At 38.2% G+C, this 14868-nt stretch overlaps 1 protein-coding gene across 2 annotated transcripts in view; it reads right to left on the reverse strand.

Annotated features, from left to right (window-relative positions):
• The window catches only part of DOK7 (docking protein 7), a 63647-nt gene that overhangs the window by 23534 nt on the left and 25245 nt on the right, over positions 1–14868 (reverse strand). For both annotated transcript variants that reach the window (XM_021396260.1, XM_021396261.1), the window contains exon 7: positions 12548–13422. In XM_021396260.1, the coding sequence (XP_021251935.1) occupies positions 12548–13422 (875 nt within the window). The remainder of the gene's footprint in view (positions 1–12547; positions 13423–14868) is intronic.

A 14868-nucleotide genomic window follows, 5' to 3' on the forward strand; every position in this document is an offset into this window, starting at 1 on the left:
ATGAAAAAGAGATTATTTTAAATTCAGTTCTGATAGCTCGGGTAAAAATCTTTTCTATTTACACCAAACATACACTTTTAAATAGAGACTGACATTTCCGACGTCCTATCAAGTACAATGGAAAGAAAATCATGCACGCAAACAGTTTTCACTTCCCTGTATTCCAGTTTATACTCCAGATATTCTAATTTCCAACAGAGGGTAGCATTACACTACTGCAAGAGCATTCCATATTTAAAATACACTCAATTTCCCCACATTTGCTGGCCTGAGCTTCCTTGTATAACAGATCTGTAAAATTCCACCCGTTCTGTACAAATGAAATCCACTCAATACAGAGACTCAGACAAAACTATTGTACCAGTGAAAATAAGGCTCAGATGGAGGCAAATTAGGTATGAGTAAGAGTAGAGTTTACTGTGCAGATAATTAGCAGCATGCTGCCTGCATCCCATTATTCTCTGCACATAAAAGAAACAGAAGAGAAAAAGTGTAGGACCAGATGCAGCACCTCACATGATCCATTCCTTTTGTATTTTGAAGTTCATGAGATCAGCAGTGCCACCACTGAGGACCTCAGTACCACAGAGATACCTGTGGAGTAAGGAAGTCATGACAAACGAGGAATGTTTCCCTACATTTTCTCAGAACAGCACATCCCAGAAATAACAGAATTCTGCTGCCCATATCAAGATTTTGGAAGTCAGTATGGCAGTACTGTTTAGCAGGGAGCTCGGAGAGATTGAAAAGAAATGTAAAGAACAATCATTAACAGAGAGAGAGACATGTACACACAAAGGGATTCAGACGTTTGATGAGGAAAGGGGTGCTTTACAGCAAATTTACCTCTGAAGAGGCATATAAGAAAAAAGTTCAAATAATTCATTTCTTGACACAGAACTATTCCTTGATGAGGAAATGGGATGAACTTAAACCACCTCACGCAAGAAACATTTAACATATTTCAATGAAAATAGTTCTTCTGCAACTGTACTGAAAATTATTCTAACTTAGCACAACAAAATGTTTAACAACTGCTTGTTAAACACTGCCTGATTAGCAGAAAATTAGTTCCACTTACTTTAAAAATTGGAGAAAGTTTTCCTTTTACACAAGTTTTCTGCTTGCAACAGAGCTTTAAGACTAAGCCATCCATGAAGAAAATGGAAATTTTTGCAAATAAAGAATAAAGCTGACTGGTAGATTCAACTACACCATCACAGTTAAAGTGACAAACAAGGGACGAAATATAGAACATTTCAAAAGCTAGCAAAGGCAAATCTCAAACATTAATAATAAATTAAACTATATCTACAGATTCTCAGAGAGAAAGAGAAATTTATGTTAAGCTGTAATTACCATCTTGAAATATTCACCTAGGGACTGCCCTAAGAAAGCTCTGTTGCTTCTACTTCCCTCAAAGAGTGCTGTTCAACAGCGAGAGCTTAGCTTGTACTTGCTCTAAAAATACACTAGGGCTTGTTCTGCAGTCAAGGAACTATGCCAAGTTGCATTAGATTAGCTATTTGGTTCCCTCCTTCCAGCCTATTCCACATAAAGGCATAAAGAAAAGAATCCTTGTTATAACCTGTGCATCCTGCTCCACACAAAGAGAGAACTAGAGTGGGCTTAATTATGAACCTATGAAGAACAAAGATTAAAGCCTAGCAATACCATCTTTGCATTCATTTTCCTTCTTTTTCAATTGCAATCCCACATTTACAGCTAAGATAAGTCGACTTCTCCCTGAAAAATGATTAACAAGATAATCAATGATCATTATTAGAAAGAAATGGATGGAACTAAAGGGATAAACAAAGGAGAGAAAACTCAGAATAGTAAGATTAAGACAAGCTCAGCCATCACTAAAATTATGGTTTGTCAAAGGTAATGAAACTATAATTAAGCATCACAGCTTCAAAGGATACAGATACTTACCTATGCACGGGAGCTGCTCGCAAGCTTTTCCTACAGTGGAAAGCACTGCTATAAATTATTAGGTATAATTATTTCTGTAGCTTTCCAAAGCTTTCTATAGCAGTTATCTCCATAGCACGTGTGTTCTGCTTGACTCTGAGTCTCAAGGAATGAGTTGAATTTGCAAACTTCATCCGGTAAAGTTTTGCTAGCACTACAGAGGATTCAGGTATACAGTCACAAGCCCTGATATAGCCCACTCAACATTTCTCTGTCCTTGCAATAAACCTGGTCTGCAAAAAAGGTCTGGAAAAGGTTTATATTTCCTTAATATTTTCCAGTCTCGAATTTCTTGTACATTCAAAATTGCTTCCAATCAACATTGAATTAGCAGAGGATTCCAAAGAATCCAAACTGCTGCAAAGGATGTGGTAGGGGAGAGGGAGCACAGCCAGAGCTCATGTCCCACTGATTCCCAGCTGTTGAAACAGTCATCTCAGTTGATTGACAGCTGGCTGCTGCAGTTTATACTGTGAATAGTCCAATATCCTCATGTGACAAGGCTTAGGAGCACAAAGTCAATTTCAAAGCCCCTTTTACTTTAACCTTTGGACTTGTGTGGGATCGTGATGGTGCAGCAAAGAGTCGCTCAGACTGCTTTCTTTCATCTACCCTGTTTTACAAAAGGAAACATGGAAACACATAAAAGCTAAAGCAAAGGGAAGCACACATGCAGAGCAACAGAGAGTCTTTGGTACAGCCGAGAATCTGTACATAACACTCTGGTATTCACTCACCCCATCCTGGCTATCATTTATCACACAGATCACATTAGTAGTCACTTGCTTGGATCTTAATGTCCCCACACACCCTATAAAGCTCAGTCTAACTTTTACAGTCCAAAAAACAAAAAGCATGCATTGTTACAGACATAGATGCATCAAATGGTGTTGCAGTTGAAGCACAGGGGATGAAACAGGAACAGTAGCTCCACGTAGCATTTTTCCTGCACTTATGTCCTATGCCCACCCTGAAGCAAGTCAGAGTTTTTCAAGGGATGCTTCATAGTCAGAATGCTATTACACTAGCAAGGATGGCTAGAATCCAGGAAGCCCCTCTCTGCACAATATCATCAAGGAATGGTACTGGAAATGTTGTGTGAAACTAGTAAAAGCGGGGTAAAAAGCTACTTTTTAGACTGTAAAAAAGACTTGCTCAGCAGCTCAGGTGAAGTAATTTTAACATATTATTGTGCCATCTTGATTCTGACCCAGAATTCCTACATTTAGGTTTGAGTTTATCCAGCATCAAAGAAACTCAACAGTTTTTACTTATTAAGATGGGTCAACTGACAAGCTGAAATATTTAACTGCAGATCTTCAGAGAGCTTGAACTGTTACAGAAGTTCCCTGTGGCTCTCTCCTCTTGCACACCACACTAGATAAGAAGATTTGGAGTTTTACCTATTCTCTATTCAGGCAAAACTGTTTTTCACTCAATTAAAAACAAACAAATAAATAAAACAAATGTATTTTAAAAAAACACCCTTAGATTTGATGCAAAATATCTCTCCATAGTAATCAGAGGGCACAACACAGGTGTTTGCAGATTCTGAGAAGGCAAATTTCCTTGGAACACAGAAGTTCTCTCTCTGATAAGGATGTTGCCAGGTTTTTTGTTTTTTTTTTCTTCCTCTGCTGTTACAGCTTTATTTGAATTTCAGTGCTGTCCCCAACTGTTTGGCATCCTGGACATTTCTTAATGCTAAAAAAATAGTTCAACTCCCTGATTAATCCCTTGCATATAAAGAATTGCTTTTCAACTGCCACGTCCTCAGACTAAATCCACTGAGCGCAACGGTTTCTGCATTAATAACTTCTTACCAGTTACTCTGTTGCTCTTGAAAGACATCATTCTTCAAACTGTACGTCACAGAAAAATTTTCTGTGAACACAGCATATTCATAGCACCAGTACTCCGCTATCTTTCATTTACTGGGAAACAGCTTTGAACTACTTGAAATTATAAAAATTAGTGATAGGCTTCCCAACAGTTTAAAAAAAAAATGTATAGGAACTGCTCCATCTCAGCAGGTTGATTCCTTCTTTAGTAACTCTTATTAATGAGTTCCTTACCTGTTCATAGTTCACATAAAAGGCAAACAGCTTTCTAGCTCTCTCACTGCAGTCTGGGAAATATAAAATTTAATAATGTATTTGGTACTTAAATAGAATCATCCACACTCAAAACACTATAGACAAACTGACCAACCCTGACAACAGACTTGGAAAGTAAACATTATTCAAATAGGTACTATGGAGGTACACTGACAGAAGTTGTCAGAGCCAGAGTAATAAGACCATAACACAAAATTCCTAGACCAGTTCAAATCTCCAACTTCTTATCTCTCTTACATGCTTTGGGATTCATAGAATGATAGAATTGCTCAGGTTGGAAAAGACTCTCAAGATCATCAAGTCCAAACTCAACCTAATCATATTACCCTAACAACCCACGGCTAAATTATGTCCCTGAGCACTACATCTCCTGTTAAAAGTGAGACTGCCCAAAACGCTGTTGTCTGCATTTCACCATCACAAGTTCCTACCAGGAGTCTGCCTTAGACAACTAGCTTCAAGTCATAGCATCCAAGTTGGTAAAAATGCACCAAATTTTAAGCCATGTATGACAACACCAAAGTTTAGGATGGATTTCTTCTGCATTTCCTGATGTCCAGAGCAATCAGTCCCACATTTCAGTGTCTGCTACACATAATTTGGAAAAATTATCCTTCTTTTCTTTTTTAGATTTGTTCTCTAGCATTTCGACAGTATTTGTAACCATGTACAACAAAGCAATACATAAAATTGCAAGACAAATTTAACAGTCCATCTCAGAAACTTTGTCAGACATATATTGGTTTTCTTTCCATACCAGAATGGCTTACCCACATTGTCTAGCCCTTCTGCTTAGGGGAAATATTCATTCTGTTCTGAATATATAAATATGCTTCAGCAATTCATTCTTCAAGTACATTTCAGTGAGCTTTTTTAGTGGAACATTTAATAAAGAAACTTATCTTCAGTAGGTTTGTTGACACAACTGCTGTCTTCTTGCTAATCAGTGTGAAAATCACACTAATTACCCATATGTTGTTACTCTACTAAGACAATATTGGAAAACATTACTTGTTCTTTACGACTAGGTGTAAGGTTAAACATTTATATTAGAAACAATAAGAATTCACCTATAACACAATCTCTACATGACTGATACCTAACCAGACTACAAATCCATATGGGATGTTATCAAACTGCCTGACTGTATTTTGATAAATATCCTGAAGTATTAAGTGTACCAGGCATCCAGAACTACAAACATTAGTTCTTCTCACATGCATTGCCATAGATTGTGGGAAAATAAAGTTTGTATAATTTTGCTGGAACACATTTCATCCTTTTAAATTCATACACTTGCAGTTTTAAGTCGCTCTGTGAAAAAGGGTTGGTAGGAAAGGTCCTACACCTACTGAGCATCTATTTTCACTTTCCATCCACTCAGAGTAAGCTGCTGTCAAACCTCCAGATATCCTATCCAAATGATTGCTATCCTGCCGACATTCACCAATTCCTTTCCTGTGCTGTGCAATTACCTCAGTATCACTGAACTTTATTCAAAACAGGGTATTTTCTGTATAGCCTTCTTCAATCCATGATCTTAAAAATAAAATATTAGTAAATGTTACCATCAAGTTGCAGAAATAATTGTCAAGTGATACTTTTTTTTTTTTTTTTTTTAAACTGACTTTGTTTACCATATTACAGAAGGAAATGAACCACTTGGGAGTCAAACCTCAGAATCAATCCAGGTTGGCACTGCTTATTTGCTTCCCTCTGAGCTTTCACCTATTCCTAATCTTTTTGTGATGCCTGCCTCTGCAGGTGAATTCTACTTTCTCCCTTTTTGAAAATGAAAACAGAAAATGTTGTCTGGTAATACTTTATAGGACTTCTAATTTAAAAAAAAAAAAAGAGAGAGAGAGAGAAAGAGAGAGAGAGAGAGAGAGAGAGAGAAGGAAGAGATAGGAAGAAACCTTCCCCTTTCCCATTTTGGCCAGATTGCCAGCAATCAGATGAGTCTCTTTACAACTGGATCAAAACCAAAACAGAAGAAACCAATCAACACAAATCCCACATTACAAAGGGAGTAATTTTTCCAGCTTTCATTGTTGGACACCATCTCCTTCAAAACATTTCTTTCTCTCTCTTCTGAAAAGCTATTGCTCCCAACAGAAGTAGTAGTTGCCAGCTGTAGTAATAACAAAAGCTATTATCCAGCCTGATTGTATTCAGAGCAGGAAGTAGATTTTCCTATTTATTCATTCCAATGGATAAAAGGTCAGTACTGTGGTTTATCAATGTCTTCATTGAGTCCCTGAGAGAAAAGCAATCCAGAAACATTTCTGCTTAGTGCAAAAGAATGAGTTCTGCTGAGCTATGCTGTCTACATCCAAAGCATGTAGGAAATATGCCATCTTGACATTATTATCATTTCACTTACCAGTACTTCTGTGGCAGGCACTTCCTTCCCCACTGCAGACCACATGGTATGTGTTTCACTTAATGTCTGATCTCAAGAAGTGCCAAGAGCAGTATTATTATCTAGATCTGAGGATAGTGCCAAAAATAATCTGCACAAATGTTGTAGGACGGGCATGTCTTCTATTTCACTGTGATAACTCAAACCCAAAGTCACTTCCATTAGGTGACCTTCTTAGGCAAGGATTTGGTCATCTATATGAGCCCTTATCAGCAATAGCAAAGTAAAATAGAAGCTAGGTCTCTTCTTGGTTATATGGGAGTAAAGCTTATTGCAAACAAGCATTATAGCATCGTACAAAATAATGACAAGAAAAAATAATGGCAAGAAAAAAAATAAATCCTCGTTTCTCTGCAAACTGCTGATAAGCAACATCTCAAAATAGTGCATAAACAGACCCAAAAGAACTTCAGTAAAAGGAAGGCAGTCAACTCTGCGGCAGTCCTAGCTAAAACCGCAAAAGGGAAAACAAAGCAAATCAAGCTCTGCATCTGACACTCCTCTCACTTCTCTCTTGTCCCTTTCCTCTGCCAGTTTAAACTGGACAATATACTTTTTGCTCCACCTCTGGTTTGGATGGTGCTGTATGCTTTTGTCAGCACAACCAGCACCAAAAATGACTGCATTTCATTGTCAAGGACAGCAATGATCATGGATTTCTTCTATTTCAAAAAGATGTTGTGGGGAATTCAGTGTCTTTAAAGAGCTCTTCAGATTTATGAAAAGTTAAAAAACACAACACTACTTTACTGTAAAAGTTTCAGAGCCTTTTACAGTAATTGTAATAGAAATGATTATGAAACTGTCCAGCACATACTTTCCTCGTTCAGCAGTGATACATGTTACAGAAGATGCACCTAACTGCAGGTTTAACTTTCACAGTCAGGACTTAAACAAAAACAAGTGGAATTAAATCTGAAAAGAAAGCACAAAGCAAGCTTTCTAGTTCACGACAAAAACCAATAGTGCCCAGAATCAGCAGTAACCAGAACAGAAGAGAGCCTCACAAACACATTGTTGCTGAGGTCAGTAATACCAGCTCTCCTGACTTCCAGATTCTTCTGAGGTGTGAACTGTTCCTTTTATAGTTTTGACAGCATGTGTGTTGCCTAACTGCCCAGAGCTCTGAGATTAAAGCAGAAGTACAAGTAGGAGAAGAAACATAAAAGATGATAAATGCATCTTTCTCCACTGAGGAAGATGTTTCTCCAGGAAACAGCGTGGAGCTTCTTTTGAAGGTGGGAGGAGGCATAAAACGTTACAGCATCACACATCAACATAAACCTATATTTAAAAAAATAAAACCTTTGAAAATAAATAAGAAAGGTGCATGATTATTAGTAATTACATTCCTACACTTTAAGAGAAAGCAGGAAAATAAACATGCTGCAAGATAAACATAAGATGTTCAAACCTCATGGAGAAAGAGGTAATGTCTGCAACAGGAAAAGACAGCTACATTTAAGTGGTATATAACAACATAGTGTGGTGTCTTTAGTATCTATTTTAATACTACTACCTGATTAAAAGCCAAAAAAAAAAAACGGGGGGGAGTGGGATCATTCTCAGTTACATGAATGTGACAACGTAGCCTGCAGCTGCTGTATCTCAACAAAACAGAAGTTTACACTTCACCGCTTTCAAAAGCAGCATCTACAATGAAGGGAGAAAATCCAAGTTTAAGAGTCTTGTACAAGAAGACTGACGTGGTATTCCCAACTCAGCCACAGGCAGCTCATGATCTTGATAGATCAGTCCAGGCAAGATCTAGCCTTCTCAAGGCTTCATCTCCCTGGTCTACATTGCACAACAGAAACAGAGATATTCATAGCTCTAGGTCTACTCATAGACTGCACTCGCCAAAGATTGCATTTGATTAAAAATCCCTGCAGGGACCCATAGTGCTGCATAAATGCCTGCTCAAGAATAACAGTACACACATCCACATGCAAAATACAATATAAAATAAAGCAGTTTCTAAGGAACAGACTAAATGGGATATTTTTCCTATCAGCTAATCAAAGCAACTCCCCATGTAAGTAGCAATCCACATCCTTCCAGGGCAGGTGTCAGACCTCCCTACACTATTTAGGGAGATAATAGCCATTCAGAGCAGTAGATTCTGCTACTTAACGAAGTCCCTAAGATCCTTCATGCATCTTGACCACAGCATTCCTGTGTTTCAGCTTACTACAGACATGTAGCAAGCTGGGTTCTTCAAAGTTTGAGGCACAGTTATTGTGACAGCAGGAACCATACAAATATATCACAGAGGATTTTGGTAGATCTGCTCCTAATCTAGGACAACTGTCTCCAAGGAGAATTTGGCGTTTTTAAATGATCAACTAAAATAGGTGGCTGAATACCAGTGCAGGGTTGATAATCACAGATACATACAAACTGATGCTTTCCTTTTTCCTCCATCATGGCAAGTTAACTACTGAAGCTGTAATCAAGCCTGTACGTAAGAACTCCAACTAACATAAATATGAGTTTAGAGTAATACAGAAATATATAAAAGTAATTTCTACTGAAAGGCACGTTTTGAGCTGTCAACAGTGATTTGAGCACAACACTGAGCAGTATGAACAGACAGCCATAATCATTCCATATTAGTTCAAACTGCAAGAAGGTGAAGGTCAGGGGACAAAAAGCAAGGAAAAAAGAAAAGCAGTACTTGTCAGATGGAAAAGGACAAAACCAGTTGGAAAAGAATTTTATTTTTCAGACTTCTAAGAAAATTTACAAACAGTGGCGGTGTAAAAAAAAAAATAGACACCCTATAAAAAAATGTTGACAGTTTCTCAAACTACAGCATCAAATGAAGTTACAGAGAAACAACCGTACAGTGTAATGCTATTCCTCAAATTAATATCAGCTAAGTAGCTGAAAATTGAATAAGTCTAATAATAAAATCTCCGTAGCTTACTTAGAAATCCCACAACAATCCAACATTCTGAGCTTGAAATATTCTTAAAATACACAAAGATTTCATCTTAGCATTAATCTATAGCATTGAAACCACCTAGGCAAAAATTACATAGCAGAAGATACACCTTGCAAAGGTTATAAAGAGGGACATCTTGTGCACACTGCAGCAATATACAACGGAAAGCAAAACACCCTGTATATATACTTATTAATCCCCAACACATGATATGAAATACAATATAGAAATAAAAAAGCAAAATTTAGTAGTTTCTTTCATGCTTGTGCTATTCTTCATCCAGAGTGAAACAGAAAGGCTTCCTTCTCCTGTTTTGTTTGAACCTTGGTAATCTCCCTACGTTCATCATCAACTTTGTCACTAGCAGAGCAGGTGGTTCCTAAACTAGTCAGTCTATCTAATCCATCTATCTAAACCATCACCAGTGCCACCATTACTTCAACATATGCACGTTTGCACTCTGCAGCATGCCTCCAGCTCTTCACATGCTGAACTCCAACACAAAGATGACATGCCCAAATCTAACCTTGATTCGCCATAGTTTACATCCAGGGCAGAAAACAAATGCATACCTGCTTTATTACTGCTATAGGCTTCCTTCTATTCACTCACTTTAAATAGCAGGCATTTAAAAAACATCATCACAATTTAATTAACAGCTTAATTTGAAATTGCAAAGGCACTCCAAACACTGGCCCAGTAAAGCCTTTTGAACACAAATTTGAGTCCATGTGAAACCTGGTGTCTCATTAATTCATAAATGAACTCCTCTTGGCCTGAACTATATCTCAAATGAATTCTGTTCAAAGCATGAGAAATAATAATTATTTTAGTTAAAACACATGGATTTGTGCTTTCACTGTATTCATCATGAGAAAAGCCAAGGTGTCCATTAAATACTGATAAAATAACTTATTTTGACAGTTTAAAACAATATATCTAAAAGTTATTTTCTCTTTCCAAAATGAAAATAAGTCCAATCATTCCTTTTAATGAAAGTTCCTTCCCAAGTACTTTCAGCAGAGTAGAGGAAAGGGAAAGGAAAAAAAAGCAGGCATGCACATCATGTGAAAACATTAGAAAAAAAAAGTTTCTAAGAGTCATATCAGTGTCTCTCTATCGCAACATTTGCTTAAATAGCAACTATTCCTGACATTCTTACCAATTAATGTTAATAGGTCACTAGAATCAATGTGAAACCTGTCAGGTCTTCACAAAAAATAAATAGATATCTTTTTATACATATACACTAATTTAAATATATATAAAAATAAAAGATCTGGCTGTGTACATCATGGAAGCAAACAGGCGGTTAAAGAAGGAGCAGCATAATTTTGCCTTTAAATGTTCTGAGTAATAGAACAGAATCCTTACTTTCAGTTGCCTGTCTGCCACAGGTGTCCAGGGTAAGCTTCGATAAATTCATGTCTAAAGTGACAAATGAGATCACCCACAAACATTTAGACCATGTGAGCTAACTCCACGCCAACAAATTCTTCCCTTGCTGCCTAAAACAAAGCCATCTTGGGGCTTAGTTTTCTCAGAGTAGAGACCTTCTAGGAATTGGTTTCAAGCATTCTTCCCAACCTCTTTTTGACTAAGACAGCAGACACAAAAAGCCAGCAGCAGAAACACTGTTCTCCTCAGCGCAGAAGGAGCAGAAGCTGGAGGCTGAACCTCAGCCCTTGCATCCAGTCAAGCTTTCAAAATGAGGCTGGAGGGCTTGCCAAGATGGCCTTGGAAGTACACTGATCCTAACAATGAACGTAGACACAACCTTATCCTGCTACTCGAGCCTTTTCCTACCTCCCAGATGCCACAAGTACAGGACAATGTCCAAGCTGCTCACACACTGCAGTTACAGATGCTACACAAGCACCTCAGGCACAAAGGATTTTCTAGTTTTCAGACACAAACACAGCCAATGATGCAAATGCGTAAAATACCACAAGAAGAAAAACTGCCCCTCAAGTCTACAATCTTTTAATTCATTTTATAACTTCCTATGTATTCAAGTCCTTCAAATAGCAGTGATTTATGTAATCCCACATGCTGAATTAAAAAAAAAAACACAATTCAACCACAGTACTTAATTCTTCATACAGAAGTCTTGCTGAATCCCCATTTCACGTGTTCCTAATTTGAGCACGCTCCCTGACCTTACCAACATTTCAACAGCTCACCAACAGTTTTACCTTCATCTTGCTTATCAAAACTAAAGCGTTCTCCAGAATAGATAAAAACAAATATTTTCTCCATGCCCTGTAGAAAAGTTTCTGTGAAAAAAAAGCCAAGAATTTAACAGGGTTCAGAAAGAACTCTAGGGAATAAAATCATAGTCACAGATATTGACAAATGTGTTTAGAAAAAAAGCATATGAATCTCTGTATCTTCTGTGACTGGTGATCAAAAATAACTTTCCCTGCAAATACACTGCCCAGTTAGTAGATCACGAATGGATTTTTGTATACTTCCACTAAAGCATCTCTCAGTGGTCAGTTATAAATATAATAATAAACCAGGTGATTTGTCATGGATTGCTGTGCTAACCAGACTATATTCTCTTTCCCTAGTAAGAAGCTTCACTAATCTGACTTCTTCTTGTGCAACACATGCTCACAAATTACAACAATAAAGAAAAACATGAAAAAATATATATATACTACGGCCACTCTAAAGAGGAGCACACATGGCCTCCAACTTTTGCCTTTTGAAATACCAGCAGCAAGACAGATCAGTGTTCTCCAAACTGACTAATTACTACAGGACAAATTCAGCCCTCTCATGAGCCTTTGAAATTTTTATCTCTGTCACTGCAAGCTATTTGCATACACTCAAAGAAAAAAAAATGGTCAATTTAACATCAATGATTGATGGGCTGTATTATTCAAGTATTCTCTTGATCAGGTACAGATTTTGAGGAAACCACGTACGAAGCCTCTCAACTTGAACATAAACAATACAAACTTAATTACCTATTAAGATAATAAAGGAAATAAGGTGACTTGTAAGTTAAGCCATTTTAAATTAAACATGCTATATTAAGTAAGGCTTGTTAGCAACTGCTCAGCGTTAGGTATTTACCTTTAGTCCACCACAGATTGGACAAGCTGAAAAAAGAGCTCTTGTCATCCCAAGGTGGGGGCTACATGTGTCATAGGGGTCAGCTGAGGCTCCACTAGGTGGCGCTAACTCACTACTTTTGGAGTCTGACACCTGTCCTGGTGGTTTTGTATCTGACCACCTCGAAACAAAATCCACACACGCCTCATTACTTGAGTCTTTGGTGCTCTCTGGGAGTAAAGATGACGACCTCCCTCTGTCCTGGCTGTGCTCTGGTGCCCTCTGTGCTTCTAAGTGTGGAAGTAGCAGTTTTGGATCACTAGCACCATGAGGAGGCAGGGCCTGGTCCTTGGGTAGCGTGGAATCTGCACTCTTGGGTTGCACATCTTTAGCAGCTGCCTGTACCAAACTCCTGGGTATATCATAAATATGTCTGAGAGAGCTGGGAACCTGATACTCTGATCCCACTCCTCTCTGAGGCTCACTGTGAGGACAAGTACACAAATTCTGATCCGAAGGAAAGTTCAATGGCAGGCTAAGCAATGATCCAAACTCATCGCCATGGCAGATGTCCAAGCTCCCAGCATAGGAAGAGAAGCTTCCAGAGTAAGAAGAGTGACTACCAGTAGCTATTCCACTGTCAGAAGAACTCTGACGACCTATCTCCTGTAGCTGTCTGGATCGGAGGGGCTTCGGAGGTGGTTTAGTGGTGCCACGTGCCCCGTCTGGATGGATCTTTTCCTCCCCAAGATGAATGCCCTTTGCAGCTGCCAGTCCATGACTCTCTTGTGAAGTGCTGGCTGAAGACTGTTCTGGCCAAATTGTCAGTCTGCTCCCAACACTAACATCCGAGTGGCTGGTATCTGAAGATGAGCTTGAAAGACTTCGATCATCTCCTAAAAAAAGAAAGAAAAAAAAAAAGAAAAGAGATCAGCCCATGTCTAAAACAACACACAGACTGGAAGCAGGGCAAGTAAACACAGCAAGGACCCTGAGATTCCATCTGCTTTGTAAGGGGAGCTTCTGTTGGAATGCCATAATTCCTGCAATCGTTCCCAAACCCACTAGTAAAACAACAGGCAAATAATATTTTAACATAACCCTACCACACTGTGGAATACACTGCATTCAGGGCTAAATTTTTAGAGTTGATGCATCCAGCTCTCCCCCTTTTAAATGTGATTCACTCCTGTACAGTTAATTAGCTTTATTTTAGATACTTCTGTCTTATATCACAGGGAATATTCACAAATTTTCAGAATAGCTGAGGATGCTCCGAAAACAAAAAAAAAGACCACAAATTTGTTAATGTAACCCAAAAGCATATAAAAGATTTCAAAATTTCTATTTGAATTGAATGAACCAAAAGATTGTTGTACTTTTTTCTCTATTTAAGTCTTAACTGAATGACATCAAAATGCATGTTAGAGGCAGAAAAATAAAATCAAACTTGAGGCTGTCCTGTTCTCTGCTGTCTCCAACACCATATTTCTCCATAATATCCACACTAAAAGACAATAATCTGAGCTTCTGGTGCTACTAAACTATTTCTGTTCTTAGTTGCTACAGGAAAAGTTTAGAACAATTTTCCTACTCTCCACAGAGCAATTCTTGTTTTACACTAACACAAAATAGCAACATTTATCCCTTGAAATCTAATCCTTTCTTTTCCCCTAGTGCCCACTGCTTGACACTAGCTTGTGACCCCGCTACAGAAGTGTAACTCTAGGGATTAAATCATGCTGCCATCTAGACAGAAGACTTGAATTACAAAACTATTAGCGTAGTTCTCAGCAATAAGTCCAGCGTCTGAAGAAAAATACCCACTAAATAAAATAGTTATCTACTGTCAAAAATACACTCACAAGTATATACTCACAGAGAGATATACAGGTATAGATATATAATAAGATTCTTTAATGCCTTTGAAATCACTTTTCCAGGCTAAATATTTTAGAATTTTGGAAGGGAAGCTCTCCCACAATCTTATATGAAGTGTACTAACTACAGCTGAGAGCTACATGTTCTCCAAGTCTAGATGTCCAGATTCAGGCAAATGACCCCCAAAGCGTATAGGGACAGTCTTGTTATTATAATTTCCCATGAACGTTTAATTTTCCGGAGTGCAGAGGAGGGCCACAAAGATGCTCAGAGGGCTGGAGCACCTCCCCTGTGAAGACAGGCTGAGGGAGCTGGGCTTGTTCAGCCAGGAGAAGAGAAGGCTGTGTGGTGGCCTCATTGCAGCCTTCCTAAAGGGAGCCTACAAACAGGACGGGAATCAACTGTTTGAAAGGGTAGATAATGGCAGGACAAGGGGAAAGGGTTTTAAGTTGAAGAGGAGG

The sequence above is a fragment of the Numida meleagris genome, chromosome 4 (genome assembly GCF_002078875.1).
Source record: "Numida meleagris isolate 19003 breed g44 Domestic line chromosome 4, NumMel1.0, whole genome shotgun sequence".
Classification (NCBI taxonomy): Eukaryota; Metazoa; Chordata; class Aves; order Galliformes; family Numididae; genus Numida; species Numida meleagris.